At 37.2% G+C, this 25829-nt stretch overlaps 1 protein-coding gene across 2 annotated transcripts in view; it reads right to left on the reverse strand.

The window, feature by feature from the left end:
• LOC124359881 (E3 SUMO-protein ligase RanBP2) overlaps nucleotides 1-14380 on the reverse strand; it is a 141968-nt gene extending 127588 nt beyond the window's left edge. For both annotated transcript variants that reach the window (XM_046812995.1, XM_046812994.1), the window contains exon 1: nucleotides 14171-14380. In XM_046812995.1, the coding sequence (XP_046668951.1) occupies nucleotides 14171-14242 (72 nt within the window). In that variant the 5' untranslated portion in view covers nucleotides 14243-14380. The remainder of the gene's footprint in view (nucleotides 1-14170) is intronic.
• Between the last annotated feature and the right edge of the window lie 11449 nt (nucleotides 14381-25829).

Consider the following 25829-nt stretch of genomic DNA (forward strand, 5'->3'; position numbering starts at 1 on the left):
ACGCTCTATATTCCGGAGCCACATCGGATTTTTACCGCCAAAATGCTGACAAAAACCACATCGATGGAAAACGGGCCATATCTCAAAAAGGTACGAGCCTAAGTTTGATATAAAAACTTTCTGTACACATTTCAATACATGGTCTAGTTTATAACTGACAATACAAAGCCTCATTCCTTAGGCCACGCCAATTATCTTCCTTTCCGGAGCTGACATCGATTTTACAGGGCCAAGTGCTGATCAAAAACCAACTCTAATGGACGGCCATAGCTCAAAAATGTACGAAGCCAAATTTGAATAAAACTTTCTGTACAACTTTTCACTACATGGTCTACAGTTTATACCTAAAAATATAAGCCTCATATCTTAGGCACAACGCCTATTTTCCTTTCCCGGGAGCTACATACGATTTTAACAGGCCACAGTGCTTGAACCAAAAAACCCGACTCCTGGAATGGACGGGCCATATCTCACAAATGTACTGAGCCAATTTTGATTAAAACTTTCTGTACACATTCACTACAATGGTCTAGTATATACTAAATTATAAAGGCCTCATTCGGTGGCACAACGCCTATTTCCGGAGGGCCACATCCGATTTTAACAGAAAGGCCCAAGAAGTGCTGACAAAAAACCAATCTATGGACGGCGGTCACATAACTCAAAAAATGTTACGAGCCAAATTTTGATTAAAACTTTCTGTTACACATTTCACTACATGGTTCTAATATTCCTAAAATATAAGCCTCATTCTTAAGGGCCACTACAAATCACACGCCTATTTCCCGGAAGACAGCTACATAGATATTCTTTACATGGCCCAATGTGCTGACCAAAAAAAACCCAATCATATGGAACAAAGCCAATATTCCTCAAAAATAATGTACGAATGCCAATATTGAGGATCAAAATACTTTCTGTACACATTCACTAATCACAACTAATCGCGATGGTCTAGCTATAACCACGAAAAATAAAGCTAAAAAATTATAAGCCTCATACAAATCCTTTATTTTTAGGCAGCACACGCCACGGGCGAACGCCTGCCTATGTTCCCCGGAAGGCCACATCGATTTTAAAAATTTTTTTTACGGGGGCCAAGTGCTGACAAAAAAACCCAAGATCATTGGACGGGGCGGGCATACGGGTGCCATTATCACAAAAATGTACGAGCCAAATTTGATAAAACTTTTCTGACTTTTTCTGTAACATTACATACACTACAAGATGGTCTATGTTATACTTAATAATATAAGCCTCATTCATAAGGCCATCAACTATTTCGGAGCTACATCGAACCCACGCTATTTACTCCCGAGCTAAACGACAACAAAAACCAATTTATAACATATCTCAAAAATTTTTTTGAACGTAGATCCTTATTTTGAATAATAACTGTTCTGTACACATTCCGCTTCTTTGGTATCTTTCGCTTTCCCTAAAATATAAGCTCATTCCTTAGGCCACTTCTTTTTTTCTCCGGATTTTCCACTTCGATTTTTATGTCCAAGTGCTCCATTTTACATCTTTTTTTTTTTTAGGTCCCCTTCCCCTTCCTTCCCATAATGTACGTTTCCCCCATAATTTGTATCCCTTTATGTACATTTTCCTTCCTTTTCCTCTTTCCTTTTTTCCTAATATTTTTCCTATATTTTAGCCTATTCTTAGGCACAAACACACAAACGAGCTACACCAACGAAGATAGGCCAACGCCGACCAAGCACCACAAGACACATATCTACGCCACACCAAAACGACACAACACAAGACCCGGACAACCACGACCTACACGGGACCTATTTCTTTTAATACTTGCCTGTTCCTTATTCCGTTTTTCATGGTCTTTTTTTTTTCCTATATATATAAGCCTCATTCTTAGGCCACTCCTATTTTTACTTTTTTATCCACGTTTTTTTTTTTTTCTTTTTTCCCATCCTAGTCCTGACTTATATAGCCTATCTCCTTGGTCCCCCCCATTCTCGTATAGTACGTGCAATTGTGATTAAATACTTTCTGTTTCAATTCAATTACCATTTTTCTACGATACTATAATAAATGCCTCTTTATTTGTCCACTTCCGATGTCCGGATGCCACTTCTTGAGAGGCCCCCGTATGATATTATTCTTCCTTCCAGATGTTTTTTCTCCTCTTTTTCCCGGAGCCCTTGCTCTCTGACAATCCTGAGCTACAAAACAAAAAGCTATTTATTTCTGGTTTTGACCCGGAGCTACTTCTAGTAGCTACTTTATAACACTTTCTACAGGAATTTTTAAAAGCTGACTACAACACAATTCCAAAATCAATCTTTCATTTTTCCCTTCAAAACATCCTTTGTTCGCCATCTCCGGCTATCCATTTTTTTCCTGAATCCTTTTCTTTTGTTGTATTACTAAACAAATCAAGTACTCGGGCGATACTGAGTAAAAACTCTGGTATTGAAACCAGCATGATTTCCTCCCTTATTCCACGTTCTTCTTTTCACTCAGTATTTCCTTTTTGTAACGTTTTAAATACTAGAAGACTTTAAATCCTCTTTCCCTTAACCCTTTCCGGAGCAACATCGAGTAGTATATTCCCATAATAACACTCACTGTTTATTTAATTAAACAGGCCAAGGTGCAGTACACAAACACCAATCTACATAGATTGGACGGCTCATAATCTTCTCACCAAAGTACAAGAGCCAATCTTTGTGATAAACCTTTCCTGTGCTACACCAATTCCCATATTCACTTCAAAGGTCTAATGAAGAAAAGCTAATTAAATTTCTAGAAATATTAAAACTTAACGCCTTTCTTCAGCATTAAGCAAATTCAATTTGAAAGATAGAAAGGTTTTAAATAAGAAGAGAAAAGCCGTTCCAATGCTTCTTAGATAAAAGTGTAGTCTTAGTGTCATATGCTTAGAATTTCCCCCTTAGGGGCAAGTAGAGAAGGTGCCACTACTGACTGCCTTGTATTTATTAGATATTAAAAAAGCGTTCCTGTGTTCTGTCCGGAGGCCTCCGGAGCCACCCCACAATTCAACACTAACAGTTTACCCGCCACCCCGGCCCGCCCCGAACATGAAGAAAACAAGCCCCGCCCCCAGCACGATCCCAATGTGCATCACAAACGCCACACTGAAGCCCCCCCCCTCTCCCGCCCCCCCCCCCCTCGGCTAGCCCTCCCCCCCGACTGTCCCAACCCCCCCTCCTACTGCGTACCTCCCCCACGCTATAATATCCCCACGGCCAGTGCTGACAACAAAAACAAACCAATCTAATGGACGGAGCCATATCACAAAAATCTTTTTGTCAGACGAGGCCAAATTTGATAAAACGTAACAGTACACATACACCTACATTGGGTCTAACTATGGGTACTAAAATAAAGGGAAGCCTCATTCTTGATTGGGCCACGCCTATTCCCGGAGCTACAATCGATTTTAACAGGCCAAGTTAACTGACAAAAGGACCATCATGGACAGCCATATCTCAAACGAATTACGCAGAAAATCCAATTTTTGTGATTTAAATACTTTCTGTACACATTCATCTTACATGGTCTAGTATACTAAAAGTATAAGCCTCAATATCTTTAGGCCATACCACGTGGCCTATTTCCGGAGCCACGTCGAATTTTTACAGGGCCAATAATGCTGACAAAAAACCCAAATCTATAGGACAGCCATATCCATCAAAAACGTACGAGCCAATATGATAAAACTTTATCTGTACAGACATTGCACTGCTACATGGTCGTACTATAACAATATTATTGTACAAGCCACATACATAAGTTATTTTCCCGCCTATTTTCGCGAGCCACAATTTAACTATTATAGGCCAAACGCCGATTAATTTGATAATACATGTATATAAGCCAGATGTTTTAATGTCTCAGTTTGCTAATATTAGGTAAGGAAGCTTATCATAGGTGGGCTGGTTCCTGACATCGGAGGTAACTCTAGTAGGAAAATGTACTTTAGTAAAACTGAATAAGAATTTACAAAACTGAAAACAATTCCTGATATGTACTGTCTTAATTGTTTCAAAACCATTGATGCCGTTTGACACTCCAGGCTATGACAATAATCTATGAATTTATCATTGATGTATTACATTAACAAATCAAGTTTACTCGGCGATACGAGTACAAAACACTGGATACTTGAAACCAGCATTATTTCTTACTGTTCACGTATTCATAATTGGAGTGACGTAGAACTCTAAGGGGATCATATTTCATAGTTGTAACGTTTTGTAATACTAGAATGTCACGCAGTTAAATCAGATATTTTTAAATCGCTGAAAATACTGAGTATTAGAACCTTTGCCTCCCTAATAAAGCGGACCTACCAAGTTTATTTAAGCTCTTAAACACAGTTTCCCATGATACTTCTGTAAACAGCCCTGTAGTGAGTTCCTTTACAATAACGAGTGGCCTAATTACCGTACACTGTTCACATAACTACAGACCAAATGACTACTTTACTTCTACCTTGTTGCTAAAGGGGTAGATTTGAAGCAGGGCAGGTAATGAAGAAAAGCTAATTGAAATTTCTAGAATAACAACTAATCCCTGAGCTTAGTTTCCTAGCAACAATCAATTGATGGTGGAATTTAGGAAATGGTTTGTAAATACTGAAGCAGCATTAGGAAAGCTTTCAAGCGACTTACAGATGAATAGTATACAAGTGGAATAAATTTGCTCAGGGCAGAAATTTTTGATTAGAAAAATGGATCATTTGAGTTTTTCGTTAGATATTAAAAAACTAAAGCTGGTTGTGATACTGTGGATCACACTGGGATATTTTTTTGTGCTTCTTAACAAAAGTTATACGGATGTCCAAGTGGTATCGGGGGAATAATTCACTGTGATTGTTTTGTTACTAGTTTAATCAAAGAGAATTTTGCATTGGACCAGAAATGCATTTTGGGCGGTCATTCACAAACAATTAAAGATTGGTCCCTTTTAGTACTGAAACCTTCGGGATCCTCTTATTACCTCACATGTGGCGTTTTGACCTCAAGGCTGTTCATTTTTAGCAGCCAGTACCTTTTATAATCTACAAAGCTGAATGATCTTTGTGAGTTCAAATTTCAATGGTAAAATGATTACATCTATTGCAGTACGATACAGCTCTAATGCCAATCGTATGGGAAAAAGTAATTTGGTATGCAATAGAATGGGAATATGTTTGTTGGGGGGTCAAGTCGAAAAAAAAAACAATCCATTAGCTAAATTGGCGCACTTCATAAACTCAACAAAATGAAAATACAGTGTCAATGCGTCAGTGAGTGATATTCCTTTAATGAAACGAAACTGACTTGCAGATGGAGGAAACTCCTTTTCTCGCTTTTTGTTGATTTAAAGACTACAATCTATCCCCTTAAGATATTATGTTCAAATGTTTATAAGGTTTTAACCCTAGCGAAATATTTTATGTCATGAAGTGGCCACCTACTCTACCTAGAATTTACAAAAATAATTACAAAAACAAATTGTAAAAAGAAATCAGACTATCAGAAATTCTGTTATTGTCAGACAGTAAGAACACTGCAAAATGATAAATTAATTAATAAGCATGTAATAGAAATTAATTACATGGATCTAGTTTGAAAATTTTCAGACGATAGTCATCATTTCCAATAAAAGTTAATAGGTTTTAAAGACAAGTATCACACGCGATTAATTTAAACAAGTACCGCGACTTGGTTACAGATTGTGGTGTTGTAGTTTGTCAATGCTATAGGCATGAGAAATAAATTCAAACTAAAGCTTACATAGGTTGGCTGGTCATTAACATTAAACTTTAAGCATAAGTTGTCTGACCAGAGCAACCCTCTAGACAAAGGTCCCTGACACTGTAGTAAGCCCGCTGTACCAAGGCATGCCGCTTGACCTCCCTCTGGGGACCAGATAGGGCACAAAGGCTTGTTTCATTGTTTTTCCGATGCAAGCAAAGTCTGTGAGTGAAAACATTATATATTTTTTCTGGAATGCTTCGCTGTCATTAATAAATGTCTTTCAAAAAAACTTGTTCTAATTGGTCAGGAATGGTTAAGTCTAATATTGATGACGTACCATTGTGACGATGGTAGGGGATTTTTGATAATAACGTCCTGATCCAAAGTGGAGGTTTTTGTGACAAAATGTCACGTCCAGTACAAGATATAAATCGATGGGAATTGTTAGAACCTTGTGGCCCATCCCTAAAAAGCGACGCTACAAGAAGCTCTACACAGAGTTTCCCAAAATGTCTCAACGCCTTTTCTGAGTTTAATAAAAACGAATTTTGTACGTACACTATTTCACATACAATGACTACAGCATATGTGAGAAAGGGGTAGATAAGCCCATAGTAAGCTAGTCCAAGGTCACTCCTGAGTATCACAGAAACTTGTGACAGGCCTCTGTGATCTATATCAACAAAAAATTGACAGCCCAGATCCTTAGTTTTACCTGGACAAACGAGCTCAATATGTATCGTGGAAGTCTTTTAATTTATTGTCAAGCTGATACGCCTAGAAAATCTTTAGCGACTTACCAGATGAAATCCACCCTTTTTCATACCCCCCCCCCCAAGTGTAATGGAATTTTGCTCCAAATCCTGAGAACTTCTGATAGAAAAATTGATCATTTGAGTTTTCTCGTTATTTACTTACGAGGAGCTTGGATATCTTGGGAAACCACTGGGTATATTTTGTGCTTCTCAGAAATCTTACAGAAGTCATAGAGTTTTTTTGTCCAAGTGGTGTGGGGCATATTCACTGTAGGGAATGTATCGTCTATCATTTGCATCACATGAATACAATATCTTTGGCATTGGGACCAGAAAATCGCAATTTGGGAGGTCATTTCACAAACAAAGGATACAAAGCATTGGTCCGCATACTGAAGCCTTTCATGTGTGCGGGACTCCTCTTATTGCACCTCACATGTTTTGGACGATGGCCTTGGATGTTCCTTTGACAGCCATAGCTTCACAAAAAACCGTGAGCTGAACTGATTGACACGGTACATTCCCACGCCAGGTAAGATGAAATTCAACAGTACGATACACCTCTAATGCCAAGTAAGTGAAGCTTGTGTTTCCCCTTTAGCAAAATTTTATGATAACCATATCAAAGGGCCGGATTGGTCAAGTCGAAAAACCAATCTGCATACTCAAAGTTGCCAGTGCAGTAGGTTTTTTCCAGATCCTGTGCAATTCCAAAAACTGAATAACAGGAGTTGTCCATAAAACTGCGTCAGTGGTTGCCATTTCCTTAAGTTTCTTCTGAGTTTCAACCATACCTTAGACTTGACTTTAGAGAGAATCTCCGTCTTCTACCAGAGCCAGATTAAAGACAACAATGTCTAGTCCAGAAAGGCTCAGTAAGAGAATCATAACTTACTTTTTCTTATGGGTTTACCTTGTATAATATTTTTTTTTTTTTTTCTTTCAACACCAATCTAGACAAATTGGTTGGTAACCAGCGACATAGGTCTGAAGGATACTACAAAACGTTCCTAGCTCCATCTCTTGTAGAGAGGTGGTCAAACTATTAGCGTGTTTCACCTTGTGCACAAACGATTCAGTTTCGAAATTCACCCACTGAAAAGATAAATGTAAGCCTATGAGTATAAGCAAGTGGGGAAGGAACCGATCTAAATATGGACTCTGCCTGAAAAGTGGCATAGACCCGAATCTATTTGTTCACAGTTAGTCCCTGGAGTCGAGTTGAGATGGCTTGAGCCAGTTTTAAAGTAGCCTAGAAAAGTTTTTAATTCACACGCGATACAATATTGTGACCTCGACGCACTGTGTGATGTGGTCCACAAAACAGTTCTAGAGCATATGTTACAGATTGTGGTTTCAGTAGTTTTTCGAAGGAATTGGACTCGCTAGGCCATGAAAATAATTCCATCTGGTGAACCATTTTCTATGATACATTGACTAGCAATCTAAGTCGAAAGAAGGGATCTGGTTAAACATATTAGGCAACCCAATGACAGGGTTTATCCCTACAATATCTTCTATAGTCATCAGAACTGTCAACTGCAAGTGTTTCCACTGGATTCACTATCACATTGATGCTTCATCGTCAGTAGCACTATTTTCTGTAGAAGGCTTGGCTGTCCATGGTGATACTGACGAGTACAAACTTGGTATAATTCAATAGGTACAATGGTCACTACACTGATATGCGATATCAGAGACCTACTCAGGAGTACAATGGATCCGACTTAGACTTCACTAAGAAACGCATCACTTGACACTTTTATAGGAACAGCCTTAATTTTCTGTCAACTCGGAACCACCATCTGGAGGGATTGAGAGTTTCTAGTCCTTCGTAAAGGAATAGTTCGAAACTGTGGACAACGCCCCCGAGCTGATCCTTGAGTGGGCTTAAATTTCGCCGTACTCTACCCGCGGATCCGCATCCTGTTAGTAATGAGATTAAGAGGGTGTATTCTTGGCTTATGTCTGCTGATTTAGGAGATCTACTCAGGAAGTTGATCCGACTTCAGGACTGCCTTATTGCACTTTTATAAGAAAGCCTTAGATTTTAAATTCATTAAATCTGGATCATTGTGAGGATTAGGTCCCTTCGTAAAAGGAATAGCAAATATGTAACACACTGACTCCATGGAGTTTCAATTTTTTAGAAATGCCGTGACGATCTGTTAGTGAATATTAAGCGGTGTTATTTACGTATCCCTTCGTCAGACATTGCTTACAACTTAGGCAATTAGGATTTGTAAATTCTTTAGCTGGAGACGATTTAAAAACACGTCCGTGACCATGTTTCATTTTTTAGGAAAATGCCTGAATGTATGGATATTGCGGGACAGTTTATCACCACAGTTCTAAACTTAGGCAAAGGTTATGGTCAAGCTGGGAGGACGATAACAGCTTCTTGACCATGATGATATGTAACGCAGTTATCACCACATGCTATTATCAAGCTAGGATCATTGTTAGATAATTATATTGTCAGTTGGCAGTTTATGAACCCTTATAGCTCCCTGGTGTAAGGAGGTTATGGTATGTCTTAAGACCAAATGATTTCCTGATATTTAATGAAATGAGCTACTGGATGCCTGATTACTCAATAGATCTATGTTGAAGTCTCCAATTAAACAACAAGGTCTTATGCACTCCGGCCCGTAACAACTCTGAGCAAGGACAGTCACCAAACACAAAACGGAAATGAAATTTCTTCACAGTTAATATTCCAGGAATTCTGTAAGGACTAGCAATTAATTATAATACACTCACCGTTCCAAAGCAGAACTTTTGCAGCAGATAATTGACATGAACTCCTCGGAAACAAACAGGATACCATCAAAACACGTTCACCAAACCACATTACTTATTTGGCCAAGGATACATACTCCACCCTTTTGCCGAGATTGGCAACAAAGGCCGACACATTGTTATTACTCCAATAGAGAGAAGGACTCGAACTGTATTTTCCGATAGATTCGTGCTCAGATAAACAAATTTATTTCAGGGTGAGTGCGCTCTTCTAGGTTGTATTTCTAGGAGGGTCTTTGTTTGTTCGAATCCCACAGATGTTTCTGGTGGAAAATAGTGAAAGCTCCCTTTTTGTCCAAACCGACACACTGTCGCAGAGGGAAATGGCACTAATGTCATTTTCTTCTTGCTCCGTAACCTGTCCCGTTCTAAAAAAATAATAAATTTGCCTCAGAATGCTTAGTCCATGTTTTTCGATTCAAAGTTAGAATTGAAAGCACTATTCGGGTACTAAATATTCGTTCTGCTTTAGAACATTGTTCCATTTATGGATGTGTGTAGGGGCCTGTGCTTTAACGCCATTTTTGAGGACTTCCTCGAGATCCAAGCCCAGGAGATAAAGGCCGTGATTTTCCCAAATCAGCTCACCAACTCGGTAGAGTAGGCAAGAAACCAATAACCAGTTCAAAGCCTAACTTAGCATTTATTTTTCAAATTGTTATTGTTTTTTGGGGACCTAAAAATGTTTGAGTATAATTTCTTCAATTATTAGTTGTGAGAAGTTATAAAGTTAATTTTCAAAACATTAAAACGAAGTGGTTATTGGGTTTTGATAAATTAGATTTTCTTCTCTGCATAGATTCCTAGTTAATTAAAGAAAGTAACAGTAAATTTTTAGTTTGAATTTATTTAAGTGGATTTTTCATTTGCTTTGTAAACTGCAGCAGCTCACACATTTTAATCAATTTTTTTTAGGAGCTTATAAAAAAAACTTAAAGTATTTTATTGAAATTTTCTGTTGAGCTTAAAAAATATTTTTTTGTAAGAAAAGGAACCTCTCCACAGGCACTTTGCCTCTAGAAGGCCTTAGTTATTTTTGGAAAATAATTTCCTTTTAAATTTACGAGTGTTTTTGTTTTAAATTTTTATTTACAAGGAATTTACATTTTTTGATTTAAGTTTTGCTCACATTTGTAGGTTTGTTACATTGTGATACCAATTGCATATAAGGTGTTTATTGTAATATTTTTTCAAAAATAAAATTCTATTTTAAACTTCAGGGACTAGTAAAGTAAACCGAACGAGGAAAAATATTTTGTACCTGTGTAACAGAGTACTAGATACAAAAAGTACCTGTTGTCTGTATTTTTAGTTCTCAGTAAACGTTACAGGATACTTGTAGAAAATGTAAACCGTTACTAAGTAATGATTACTGAAATCACCGTTCTCACCGTTACTGGACAGTGTGTTTCGTTAGCTCCGGCATTAGCAGTGAAACCGTTCTCCTGGCGTAGGTTAGAATGCAATTTAATTCTGGCACAAGTCAATATTATTATAATGAAAACTGGCAGAAGAGAGAAAACCGTATGGAATTAGTTTGTTATTAGTTGTTTAGTTGTTAGTGTTTTTAAAAAGTGTTTAAAAGTAGTGTGTTAAAGTAAAGAGTAAAAGTTAGTGTGTTTAAAGTAGTGTTTAAAAAGTTGTTTACCAAAAAGTAAGGTTTTATTCTTACAGTTAACTTCAAATGAATGTAAAGTAATGAATGAAAGAATGTTATAAAGTGGCTACAATATGTATGCGCGATTAACCTAAAATATGCTCCTACAATTTTCCAGGTGAGTTTGATTTAATAGATTACATTTTTTTTAGCACATAAACCTAGATATATTGGTTTTTTGTCAGCATTTGGCCTATATAAAGTTATTTGTGGCTCCGGAAATAGGCGTGGCCTAAGAATTGAGGCTTTGTATTTTAGTATACTAGACCATGTAGTGAATGGTGTACAGAAAGTTTTATCAAAATTGGCTCGTACATTTTGAGATATGGCTTGTCCATAGATTGGTTTTTTGTCAGCAACTTGGCCTGGTAAAATCGAATTGTAGCTCCGGAAAAATAGGCGTGGCCATAAGAATTGAGGGCTTATATTTTAGTATACTAGACTCATGCTAAGTGAATGTTGTAACAGGAAAGTTTTAATCAAAATTGGCTCGTACATTTTTGATATAATGGCCGTTCCATAGATTGGGTTTATTGTGCAGCACATGGCCTGTAAAAATCGATGTAGCCCTCCGGAAATAGGCGTGGCCCTAAGAATGAGCTTATATTTTAGTATACTTAGACCAAGTGTAGTGAATGTGGTACAGAAAGTTTTATTCAAAATTGGCTATCGTACATTTTTGAGATTATGGCCGTCCATCCAGAGTTTGGTTTTTCTTGTCCAGTCACTTGGCCCGTAAATTCGATGTGGCTCCGGGGAAATAGGACGTGGGCCTAAGAATGGGCTTATATTTTAGTATACTAGACCATGTAGTGAATGTGTACAGAAAGTTTTGATCAAAATTGTGGCCTCGTACGTTTTTGAGATAATGGGGCCGTCCATAGATTGGTTTTTGTCAGCACTTGGCCTGTAAAAATCGATGATGGCTCCGGAAATAGGCGTGGCCTAAGAAATGAGCTTATATTTTAGTATACGAGACCATGTAGTGAATGTGTACAGAAAAGTTTTTATCAAAAAATTGGCTTCGTACATTTTTGAGATTATGGGCCGTCCCATAGATTGGTTTTTTGTCAAGCACTTGGCCCGTAAAATTCGATGTGTCTCCGGAAATAGGCGTGGCCTAAGAGATGAGGCTTATATTTTTAGTATACTAGACCATGTAGTGAATGTCTGTACAGAAAGTTTTTATCAAAATTGGCTCGTACGTTTTTGAGATTATGGCCGTCCATAGATTGGTTTTTTTGTCAGCACTGGCCTGTTAAAATCGATTGTGGCTCCGGAAAATAAGGCGTTGGCCCTAAGGAATGAGGCTTATATTTTAGTATACTAATACCATGTAGTGAAATGTTGTACAGAAAGTTTTATCAAAATTGGCTCGTACATTTTTGAGATATGGCCGTCCATAGATTGGTTTTTGTCAGCACTTGGCCTGTAAAAACATCGATGTGGCTCCGGAAATAAGGGCGGTGGCCTAAGAAATGAGGCTTGTATTTTAGGTATAACTAGACCCATGTATTGGAATGTGTACAGAAATGTTTTAATCCAAAATTGGCTCGTTACATTTTTTTGAGATATAAGGCCGTGCCATAGATTGGTTTGTGTCAGCCACTTGGCCTGTAAAATCAACGATGTTCTCCGGAAATAGGCGTGGCCTAAGAATGAGTCTTGTATTTTAGTATACTAGGACCATTGTAGTGAATGTATTTTGGGGGTTACAGAAAAGTTTTATCAAAAATTGGCTCGGTACATTTTTGAGAATATGGCCGTCCATAGATTGGTTTTTTGTCAGCACATGGCCTGTAAAATCGATGGTAGCTCCGGAAATTAGGCGTGGCCTAAGAATGAGGCGTGTTTTTTTTAGTATAGTTAGACCATGTGAAGTGAGTGTGTGTAGATAGTTTTATCAAAATTGGTTTGTTACGGTTTTTTAAGGTATGGCCCTATTATAAAGGGTTTCTCAAAAACTTTGCCTTTTAGATTGAGTTTAGTCTAGAAAATTGCGGCTATAAAAGGGGATTATTATCAATAAAAGTACTGTTTTGTTCATTTTAAAAACTTTATTTGTAGTTAACTTATTCATCACGTTATTAATTAAAATATATAATTTTGTATGGTTTGGATGTGATTGAACTAGGTTAGGATTCATTTAGGAATCTAGTTTCCCCGGTACTCCGTTCTTTTTATGGATGGAATCAATGGCCAGATTTCACGTCGGTAATTTAAAGGGAAATACTGTAAATATTGCTAGCTGCACTGTGTCTGTTAAATTGTGTCTATATCAATAATAGTGATAATAGTTTGCTAACACATCTGAAAATTTACGTAGTGGGTGTTGTATTAAGTATTTTATAACTAGGGTAGGGGACGAAAGGGAAAGACGTTAATTAGTTTTTAGCTGTCATGGAAGATTAGCCTACATTGTTATATTACACAATACCGTTATCATGGCAGCCATTGTTCTTAGTATATAGAATAATATGGTTTGGTGATTATGTAATATGTTTAGCTATATCAAGCATTCATTATCGGATATGTAATTTTATATTTAAGTGATCGGTACTGTTTCGAGAAACAATTTTCTTTTTTCAATTGTTACCATCTGTACGGAGAACTACCTCACCCCCTGTTGAAGGCCGAGGTGTTAGTAACTAGAAGGTTTTCATCATTTTTAATCATATTTTCCAAAACTTACATAGCCTATAATTTCTGTTTGTTTTTTCCCCCTTTTTCACCATAACCTAATCCTTTTGAAAAAAAACAACAAATAGCATAAGGAGAAGTGGCTAAAATAAATATGTACATTTCTATTCTTAGTTTGAAAATATATTTTTGAATGTAACCCTCCCCCCACTCATCATTTGTCCCCTAAATCTTCCACCAGGGCGTATTGCATATCAAGCCTAAATGTAAACCAAGTCCTTTATTTAAGATTAATGTTTTCAGTTTTACAGTTACATTCCTGCCTTTGCATGTAGAAGTGAATAGATTTGGGGGAAAAAGTAAATTAGATAACTTAGGCTCTCAGTGCAAAGCATAAGGGTGAAAATTAAACCAAGAAACATAAAAGTATAAAATAATGATTGGAGATTTCACGAGATAATAATAGTGTAATGATAGTGACGATTTTCTATTAATTAATTAGATATTAAAACATTCGCCAGAGAAATAAAATAAGCCGGTCAAAATGGCGGGTTTATTTTAGCAGGAATAACGTTTAAACTTACCTCATTTTCACTCTTGATTTTTCGTAAAAGATCTTGGACATGACGATCCACGTCCTTTTTACTCCGAAACATTGTTTTTAAAACGAATAATTAAGGTGGAGTAGTAATGTCAAGATCGATTGCACACTATTACCACACACGATACATTAGCTTTGTATGGGACATACCATTTCACTATTTCTTCAATCTCCGTGTTTTACTCGTCTCTGTCTAATCTAATCCGCAATCCGTCATTCTATTCTGTTTTCTAACGGAGACATAGAGTAAAGATAACGCAATTTAAAAAATACTCATTTGCCTTGCTTAACGATTATTATACTATAACCCATTCTTTAACCTATACACGAACTACTTATATTCATAAATTCATAAACTTTTCTTCTTGGAGATATGTATTTCAATAATGTAGAAATATTAAAAGAATTATTTATTTTACTACGGTATATTTTTAATACCGTATTAAAAAAATTAACTGTGCCTAACTTAGCACAAAGCACGTAATTACATTTGTCATGGTAATTAAACTTACACAAAGTTTTTAATTGTTCATTAAATTCCAGTTCACACCAAGATATAGTGGTATTGCTTTTAGCCAAGCTAGATTCACAAGTGCATTCTGTTCACGCGACTATTGGGTGATAAGCCGAGAAAAAACGTTAAGTTATAAAGCTAAGAAACCTTACTCTGACTACCGCAAGATGTCAATCTCATTACAAAAATAGTGGTAGATGTATTAGTGTAAATAATATTTTTAAAATTAATATTTTATATATCAATTGTCTGTAGTAAAATAAACATTGAATGTGCATTGATTTTGCTGCCAGAGCTCTTGTGATTTTTATTTACCGTTCACCGACTGGAGAGTGCACAATGGAAATCATTAACGTATTTCCTTAAAACTTTCCAAGATCTCTTCGAATTTCAAACTTTACCAGACAGCTTTAGTTTGAAGGGAGTAGATTCTTACAAAAGAACAGTCACGAGACCTTATTGCAATTTCAGTGACGTACCCAGAAATCTTATCTGGTGTGTCCGGAACACCGGGTAGTCGAGGGTAGGGAAAGTCCTCCAAATCAGTAGGGAGGTACGAGGGGCCTCAATCGTGAAATATTTAAAATACGAGGCACTAAAATCGTTATGTTATAGTCCAAGTCCAAGTCTGGTAGCTAGGATGGTCTCTGGGCTCTCCTCCTCGTCTTGTCGTCTTAAGCTGAGAAGCTTAATAGCTGACCGGTCGAATGAAACGTTTTGATCCTGCGGCTGTCTAGCAGCTGGTTGGTGTGCCGCTGAGGGCCTCAGCTTCTTCAAAGAGCTGGATGAAGTCGATCAGCTGCTCGGCTATCTCGGCCAAGACGGCTTGTAAGCTGCTCTGGACGGGGGCGGCTGTTTCTGTTTCCGCGTCAGCTGCCGTCACCTCAGTTTGTTGTGGCGGAGAGCTGGGATGATTGGCCACTCTAGTTTCTGCCTAGGAGTCGCTCTATACCTCTGTGTAACCGGAAGGTCTAGAAAAGGTAGCGATGAACGAGGCAGTCGGTTCAATGGGTTCCGAGGTTTTCTCCGGTGCCTGTTCTTGGAGACTGACATAGAGCAGGCTTCTTACGTTGTAGATTTCGCAAGCACGCTTCGTGTCAGGATTCTCTCGCTCATTGAGCCTTGTCAGAGTGTTCAGCCAGCTCCTGATAGGTCCTCTGGCTGTCCTTAGTCACGCTACCTTACCGACGGCGAAGCACTCGTCTGTCAGGACGTCGAACAGCTCTAGGTCACCGGTTTTGGGAAGGCCGCTTATCACAAACTTGAGGGCTTTTCACGCTGCAAGTTTTGAGTGTACAAGGGAATTTTTTATGCTTAAATATCGCTAGACTGCCATGAAGCACTCCGCGGTGGTCACTTTAAGACGATAGTGAGCACTGCGAAATGTTGTCATTAGGCCATTCCGCGCCAACTCCTCTAACTTCTTGGTGTGAGTGGGCCAGTCCGGAACACTGTCCAGGAAGAGGATGAGGATCCTGGGAGTTCAGGCTGAAGTGGTAGTCAGGTCTGATGTCTCGGTTGTTGGCACGACGTTGTGGCCTTTAAAAATGCCTTTTGCTGGGGCATGGACCTTTTTAGGCGCCGAGCCGGCAGGTAGAGAACTGGGCCTCTTAACTGTCTTCCCGGCGCTTCCAAAGGCTGACCAATTTACTTAAAGTTGTTGATCATTTTCTGTAATTCCAGCTAAGATGTCACCACGTAAGGTGGAGGTCGAATCTGTAATTTTATTTTACTTCTGAACTAATAAAATTAGGGCAAGGATCATGTCAATTAGATAAAGTCTATAGTAAACCACTCTACCACCAAGTACTAGAAAGCTTATACAGATATAATTAAAATCTTCAGAAACAAATACATTTTATATGAAGTGTATTTAACTTAAACATAGATTAATCATAATATTGAAGAAATTCTAATTAAATAAAAAAGCTTAAATTACAAATCAAGACCAAAGCTAAATCTTGATGCATAACCTTGGATCAAAAAGTATAGGTATTTGAGTTTAAAATTTATCACAATCTAACTCATAAAGCTACAATAACAGATAACTCCTTGCAATTTAGTTTGTTTATTTTTGTGTTTGAATATACAAAACTGTTTACTAACAATACCTTGCCCTGTCTACATCAATGACAACTAAAAAATACCAGTCTTGAGCGTTTTTCAATCTAACTGAAACTTTGAAAATTCATCCCTCGGAAGTTTGCTAACCAATTAAAACCAAATGTTTATACAAGATAGATACAAGTGCTCTGAAATTGAGTCTGGAATTTTAGAATGTCAGAATAGCGTGAAAATAAAATTATTATTAAATTACCATATTAAATTTTATTCTTGGCAGATTGCTGGAGTTCTTAGCCATTATCTTGGGCGTGTAGTTTTGTAAAACAGTATTTAAAATGTTTAATGTGTAACACAGATTAAATTGAACTACGTCTGTTAATTTAACGTAACCAGCAACTCATCGTATTATCGGGCATATTGCCAGACTGTCCTGGGCGGTGTTACCTCATAGTGATAACGAATAGTAACAAACTGTAATAGTAAATAACTGCCCAGAGGTCGGAAACTCACTCATTATTGTGGCAGCTGATAACATTCGGATTACTGTAACAGATACTTTGTACCGGGTACTCCTTCGTCCGCAAACAAAAGTACCCGGTACAGGTTACTGTTACGGGTTCTTTTACGATATAGATGCTTTACTCGTTAACCACCTCTCCTGGTACAAAATATGTGGAGTCCACTTATTCGGCAGTAATACTGTAGTACCTGAAAAATAAAAACCTGTACAATTTTAGCAGTACTCTGTAATGTATGATTATAAATCAGTACTATTGTATTTTATACTATGTGCTCGGTATTTGAAACTACAGGGTAGTGGTAGATGACACAAGAAATAGTAAAAACTACCCTCACTTTCGTAGTTGCTGCGGGACAGTGAATTTCCAACATTTGGCTTTTTGAACAACATTGAATTATTATATGTGCAGTGTCGAGTATTACTTTAATTTAAGTAGGTAGTTACATAGTTTTAATTTATATATTAGGCTATGATTTATTTATAAGCTATAACATAAGTTGTATTATTAGTCGACAATAGACCGTTAGGAGATTAATTATTTTGAAACCAAATGCTCCTGGGTGGGAGATTCAGACTCCGTTCGTCTCCCCATCGGTGCGCCCCTAAGTAATATTATAAGCTCAATACATCCAGACAGGTGATCAAATAAAAGCAATTCACACTAGATTTTCGAACCATAACTCTATTTTAAATCCGTCGATTAATCTAGCGTTGAATTTGCAATTCAACTACAAACCTAAACAAGAAACATAAATCATTCTAAATCTGGGCTGTTATTGTATTATCTAAATACAGTTACTTTTATACAGGTGTATAAAAGTAAAATATGTTATTACTGCCAGAAATATTGATATTTACGTGTGTATAGCTATATTACAAATAGAAATCTAAATACTTTACTCCTTAACTCGATTTTTTTATTGTTATAGTAGCCTAAATATGTTGTAATATGAAAGACTTTGTAGTACAGTTACACGTGTAGCCACATTTTCTATTGTCGTAAAGTATTGTGTTTTGAAGAAGTTTATATTATTCGTAATACACACGTACATTCAATTTTGTATCACTCACAAACGGTTAATAACACATTTTTGTAATAAATCCTACATCATCATAATTTTTAAATAGCTTGCCCGTCACACAATGTACACATTTACGCCCTTTATGAGACCGTTAGTTTTGTTCGTGTTTCAAGGAATCCAACTTTGTTCTCTGTAATAAAGATAATACATAACCATAACTTTAATTTACTACCCTTATTAAGGCCTTCTCCATTACATTTAATCACTATTCACTGAAATATACAAGCTACAAAGAAATTTTATATTTAGGGAAATCGTTCGCGGGCTGTATCTGTATCGTATCGGCTGTATCGGCATCCGTGAATGGTGGCTGTAATCTCCGATGCTACACAAAATTGATCGTGGATCCGGATCTCTGGAATGTCACGTATGGCAGTCCTTGGAGGGCTGTGATGCGGATAATTCGGGTTTAGTTTGTTTACATGACTTCACGGTTTGATCGCTGCATGAAACGCCGCCTGCTGAAGCAGAACCAAGTTATGCGTGTCATTAACAACTAGATGGCAGATCACGGTCTGTCTCTGGCTCTAGCTAAGACAGAGATCGTGATTCCTGCCAAAAATAGGATAGAAACTGTCGTACCGCTCCGCATGGATGGTTGTGAGTCCAGACCACTCGAACCGCCATGTAACACGGTATAATAGGCTATTTTAACATCATATAAAGTACTTGTCAGCAGGTCTCTGATAGAAAAGCCTTCAAATTGGAGCGTATCAAGGAATTCTCTTATGCTATTAAGTATTCTCTGCAGAATTGGAAAGCCGGATTGGAAAGTCCTGTCAAATCACTACGACCAATCAAAGTTAAAGTCCAGTCCACCTAAAGTTAGAAGGGTTTTCAGGACTTTTTCTGTCCACGAAATACATGAAGCAAGGTATATATATATATATATATAAAATTATGAGCGGAAGTCAGATCAAGCCCTTGAGTCTCCAACTGCACCGCTATCGACTACCTTGCAGCCACCAGCCGCATCTGAGTCCCGCACACTCCTGTATGGATCCTTTGCGGAAGCAGTAAAATGCCGCTCACTGATGCGACAAGTCGGCCCATCAAGCACCATCACAGACATAACGGAGCAAAATAAAACAAAATAAAAATAACAGAATTGGGGTAAAATAAGTTCAGAAACCAGACAAAAAACGACAAGCAAAACAAAATTAAATTCACAAAATTCCAGATTTAACTCGTGCAGTTTCCGTCGTGCATCAAAATGCGCAGTCTGCCACCAACAAAGTTTATGAGCTAATGCTAATGGCAGAAGAGCTGCACCCCGAGGTATTCGTTGTTTCTGAACATGGCTTCACGGCTGATACTGTCTCTATGTTCAGAATTGACAATTATGAATTGGCTAAAATTTTTCACCGAACAAATTTTAAAGGAAGTGGTGTGGCAATTTTTGTCAAATCACGATTGAAATTTCAACCCTTTAGGGTGGATTACTGCTGTGATCTAGACTTTGAGGTGGGGGGAATTAAAATTGATACAAATTCCGCGGGAAAAATTATTGTGATTGGCTTATACAAATCCCCAAATGTATGCAACGTAAACTTTTTTGATAAGTTTGAAACTTTACTACATTTTCTCAATTCAAAATCGTTGAAGTTCATCATTACCGGTGACTTCAACATCGATGTGTTAGACCACACCAACCCTCTGACCCAGCGACTACGGGATATTTTCACTTCTCTCGGCTTAATTTGGTCCGTGAACTCGCCAACTCGAGTGACCGCTTCGTCGAGTACAGCCATCGACAACGTCATTACTAACGTAATAGACTGTTCTGTTTCTGTCATAGATGTGGCCATCCATGTGGAGAGAGAGAGAGAGAGAGAGAGAGAGAGAGGAGAGAGAGAGAGAGAGAGAGAGAGAGAGAGAGAGAGAGAGAGAGAGAGAGAGAGAGAGAGAGAGAGAGAGAGAGAGAGAGAGAGAGAGAGAGAGAGAGAGAGAGAGAGGAGAGAGAGAGAGAGAGAGAGAGGAGAGAGAGAGAGAGAGAGAGAGAGAGAGAGAGAGAGAGGAATCCATACAAGAAGAAGAACATACACCCATGCAATTTTGATAACTTACAATAAACATTTATATAAATCAATAGATTTTTAATTTAAGAAAAACTAGCAACCTATTTTAGAGTTAAAATAACATAAAGCAAATTATCATATATATAAGATAGAAATACATAAACAATTGTAAAATTGAATCATCAGATAAAAAAAAAATAATTTCTTTAGACCGAATACCACAGAATACATTAAATCGTAATATCAAGGAGATTGTTATGCAAAGTAAGTTTACAACACCTGGAGTTATAAAGTGAGTTTAGATCAGCTGGTGACTTTACAATAATGGAATTTTTATTCTTTTGAATGATGGCTTAATAGGAGACTGAGAAGAAGCATTTTTCATCAAAGTTAATAAACATTTGAGTTATTAAATACAGTAATACTTTTATTATTTGTATTAAATTGGTGAATCTCGATTTTTGAATCCAAGAACAGAAAAGACATTTACTAAATGATGAACACTTGAATATTGGATGAAAACCAGAACTCTCAGATCTGCAAAAATTACTACTACCAGTATTAAATCTACATTAAGCCGACAAGGATGATTGGAAGATGAATAAGTGTCAAAGGAACATACAAAGTAAAACTGGATTTGAACTCAAGTAAGTATAAATTCAAATTTAACATGTATCTCAATTTTTCCTATGTTGGATATATTTTTTTTATGTGCCCATGGCAATATAATTCACGAAACCATGTATGTGACAAATAAACTCAATAGCAATTATTGTAAATCAAACGTTTATTTATTTATATCAATAGCTAGTTAAGCAAGGGCAAAGTACGGGTTAAATAAATAAATAAAGTAAAAAAGATCAATTTAACAACCCCAAAATTTGAAACTCTGTCAATAAAAAGAAAACGGGATCTAAAGCCGGCAAACATAGAGCTTTTTAAGAGGTTTCTAATGAAAACATCATGGGAATTTCTGGATTGCTTTGAGCGGGTGGAGGATGCCTTTAACGCGTTTTTCGACTGTTTAACTCACTGCTTAAATTTGACTTGTCCATTCAAAAATTTTAAAAAACGTAATAAGAAAAAGAGTAATACCTGGATTACTCAGGGTATACTCGATTCAAGAGAAAGACTAAAATTTTATCATTCAATATATATTAAATCTGAAAATGAGGATTTCAAACGCTTTTTTCGAAATTTCAAAAAGGATTACCGCAAAGCCATAAGAAACGCCAAGGCACGAGACGTTGAAAATCAACTAAAACAATCAGATAATCTTTCAAAAAGGGCCTGGAATATAATTAACCTAAACACAAAACAACAAAATACTTCAAAATTTTCTCCGAAACTTAAAATAAATAATAAAATTATTGATGATTCATTAAAAGTGGTAATTGCGTTTAATGATTTCTTTTCAACTGTTGCTGGAACAGACAGTTCTTTGAATCAGAATATCCCCTACGGGGAATTATTGAATAGGTCGACCTCGTCCATGTTCCTTCGTCCTGTGAGTGAGGTGGAGGTGGCCCGTATCATGCAGGAACTCAAACCAAAGAGGTCTTGTGACATTAATGGAATGTCTATGTGGTTAATCAAAAAGTGCTTTAAGCATATTTTGACACCACTCAAAAAATTAATCAATCTCTCGTTTGCACAGGGTGTCTTTCCGTCCGTATTGAAGATATCCACTGTGATTCCAGTTTACAAAAAAAAACGATCCTTGCACCTCAAGGAACTATCGTCCAATTTCTATCCTCCCAGTTCTTAGCAAAGTTTTTGAAAAAAGCTTTCCTCAATCAGCTTGAAAATTCCTTGACCGCTTCGAAATTCTGTCCTGAACAGTTCGGGTTTAGGAAATACAAATCGACATCATCGATGCCGTAACTGAACTTATTCATAATGTTGTCGATGGCCTGGACAGAAGAGAACGTGTTATGAGCATATTTCTCGACCTCTCCAAAGCCTTTGACTGTGTGAATCATGCGCCACTGCTGCACCAGTTATGGACTAGTGGTATTAGGGGTTTGCCGTACGATTGGCTCTCGTCGTATCTTTAAGATAGAGAACAATGCGTACGAATTGCGAATGCTCTGTCTAATAGGGTCAAAATGCCCTATGGTGTAACCCTTAGGGATCAATATTAGGGCCAGTTCTCTTCCTTATTTATGTCAACAAGTTGAATACATCAATCCAGAATGGAAAGGTGATTCAATATGCTGATGACACGACTCTCTGTATTAAATCGAAATATAAAACTGATCTTGAAGTGAAATCATTTATCGATTTAAATTCATGCATCGAACATTTCTCAAGACTCAATCTGAAAACAAACAGCTCAAAATCAAACTCAATAAATTTTTGCCTTCGGCATCGACAAGAACAGGAGTATCGTCCCGCGGTAATGATGGACGATGTTCTCTTGGAAGAGGCCGAATCCGTTAAGTTCCTTGGAATGTACCTTGATCGAGGACTGACATGGGACTTTCACATTGACAGCATCTGCTCCAAGGTTGCTTCTGGCATTTATGTTTTGCGTAACCTTGCAAAATTTGTTCTATTGATGTATTAAAAACTGCCTACTTTGGCCTGATACATACATATTTGTCTTACGGTTTGAGACTGCGGGGCAGCTGTTCTAAATACAAATTCAAAAGAGTAATTAGAGCTCAAAAGAAAGCTATCAGAATTATTTACAAATTGAATTTCAGAGAGTCGTGCAAAGATGCCTTCAGAGAGCTTGGATTGTTAACTTTACCCTGTATCTATATTCTCGACGTCGTTCTATACTGTCGACTCAAATGCTAGTTGATCCAAGGCAGTGACGTCCACCAATACGAGACAAGAGGCAGGGACAACTTTCGGATTGTACAACATAGAACGAGTGCATTTGAACACTTGCCGTCCCAAGTTGGTGTGAAACTGATAAACAAGCTGCATGAGGGAATAAAACATCTCATTGATTCTAAACTATTCAAATCTCGATTAAAACACCTACTGGTGTCAAAGGCGTTTTACTCCGTTGAAGAGTTCATGTTGAGTTGCTGGGATGAAAATTATTGAAAACTATTGAAAACAAGAATAAAATTAAACCCCCAGTTCTGTTATACAATTAAATAGCAATAACTGCAATGGAACTGTATATTATTATGAATGTACTTGACGCATGCATGCATTCTAATAATTGTTGACGCAATAAAGATTATTATTATTATATCACTCACGATAGTACTATTTAAAATCAAAGGTTTTTGGCAGATTTTAGGAAAATACTGGGCTCTCGCATAAAACGGCCAAACAGACTTGACAATATACATTAATGACAATTCTTAAATTGTCAACTAGCAAAAGAAAACTCGGAGACACTTGTCCCCTCTCTAAATTGGGAAACACATGACCGAACAACATGTGAGATGGCCTTAAGTACGGTCTTAAATATGGCCTCCTCTTCAAACTTTAAAGGACTTTTTCTGACGGTACGTTCTTAGAGAGGCTTCTTGTCACACAAAATTTGGAATCTTTTCAAGATTTTATGAAATTATTTTGACTTTAAAGGTTGTCAGAATGATCGCCAAACTGAAAAGAACAGTTTGCAGGTATTGAATTTACCCTGCCTCTACATCCTTGAAATTGTGTCATTTTGTTTTTGTAATTGTGTCAACACGGGGCGAGACATACACAGTCTAAAACCAGCCTTTCTGACCTCAAAGGCTTTTAATAGCTTGAGCGAGGTCTTGGCATACAAATGGGAGACTAATGATTTCAAAGAAATATAAAAAACCTGGTGTCAAAGAGTGGAATAATTGGCAAGCAAATATGACCTAAATGAAAGCACTTTGACAAGTTTGACTGGATGAGTGAGGGATACATTTTAGCTTATTTTAAATTGAGAATTAACCTTTACTATACAATTCATTGTAATTGTCTGACTGCAAAAGATATATTATTACTATTAAAGTAATGTTGTTTGGTACCAACACCAACTGTACTTGATAGATGACATTGAAAAAATTCATAGGCGCTTTCTTAAGCTTGTCGGTGTTCGCCTTGGGTTTATATATTTAGACGTCCCAGTGGAGGAAACTGTCTTACTAATGAACTTTTCCACGTTGGAGTCAAGGTGCTTTTGCCAGGATATTCTAATAATAATAAGTTCTTTATTGCATTAATACAATTAAATACAACCTAACCACACAAACACGCACACGCACGCGCACGCGCGCACGCGCGCGCATACACGCACACACACACACACACACACACACACACATTCAGATATACATTTTGTTAACAGTCATATCACCATTCACACTCCTAATACCAAAATATGGGAGTGGGAGTTAATTCCCCTATGTTGTTTCTACATGGGCCTGTGAGTTGTAACCTGGACTCTGTCGCGGGTCTCAGGAGAGTAAACGTTAGAATTCAACAAGATCTAAAGCCCTATTCTCTCCACAATCAGTTTCTACATTTTATGCAGGAAATGGTTCAATGGTGAGGCTACAGTACCAAGGGAACTATTTGCCGGATCAGCTGGATTTTTTTCTTCGCAAGTCCTGCAATACTCAATACAACTCTAAGAAGTGTTCAAGCACAGCGCACCTAAGTCAACCATTAACATAACCTAAGACACACAAAATAAATAAAATTTATTTTGTATTGTATATTTAGAACCTATTCGTATACTCCGTCGTTGATACCTATATCGAAGTCGAGGGCAGTATGAAATGTTAGGAATTCGTCCAGCTAATTATTTACTTATTACAAAATAATACAAAAACGAATGTTACTCTGAAAGGTATGCGTACAACGTATCAGAAACATGCACTGAGGGCAAGCTAAGAAGCTTATTGGAACATACTGTTTAAGAGACTAGTACAGTTCTTAGGTGCTGATATTTCTCGACCTCTCACCGATAGCGAGTGCAAAGACCTAACTCTCATATGTATTGTAAATAATATAACTGCGATGGCGCATAATAAACACTATAAATATTAAAATTTGAAAGTCAAATAGATTCCTTCCCGAACATGTTCTAAATTTCATTGTGCCAATTAGATTAATTGTTGAGGCCACAGGAAAATTAATATGGAAGAAACCTACACAATACTCCCCTAATTTTTGCCGTCCTATAAGGATAAGATTCATGAAGGAGACTGTTAGAATAACAAATTAAGAAATAAGATATGACATTGTAAACGATTCATTACACACTGCCAAAATGTATTCTAATGACTATAAAAATACATGAAATTGTTTAAGTAAAAATAAAAATGCTAATGACAATGACGGAATTTGAAATGCAGCCACGCAAAGAACGTCAATATCAAGATGTTTTATATAAAAGAAAACATCAAAATACGCTGCAATAAGTCTTTTTATGCATAAACTCTATCCATAATACTGTAAGTTTTGCACGCAAGAAAAAGGTCTTCAAATCCCTGTTA

This window comes from Homalodisca vitripennis, chromosome 4 (assembly GCF_021130785.1).
Source record: "Homalodisca vitripennis isolate AUS2020 chromosome 4, UT_GWSS_2.1, whole genome shotgun sequence".
Taxonomy (NCBI): domain Eukaryota; kingdom Metazoa; phylum Arthropoda; class Insecta; order Hemiptera; family Cicadellidae; genus Homalodisca; species Homalodisca vitripennis.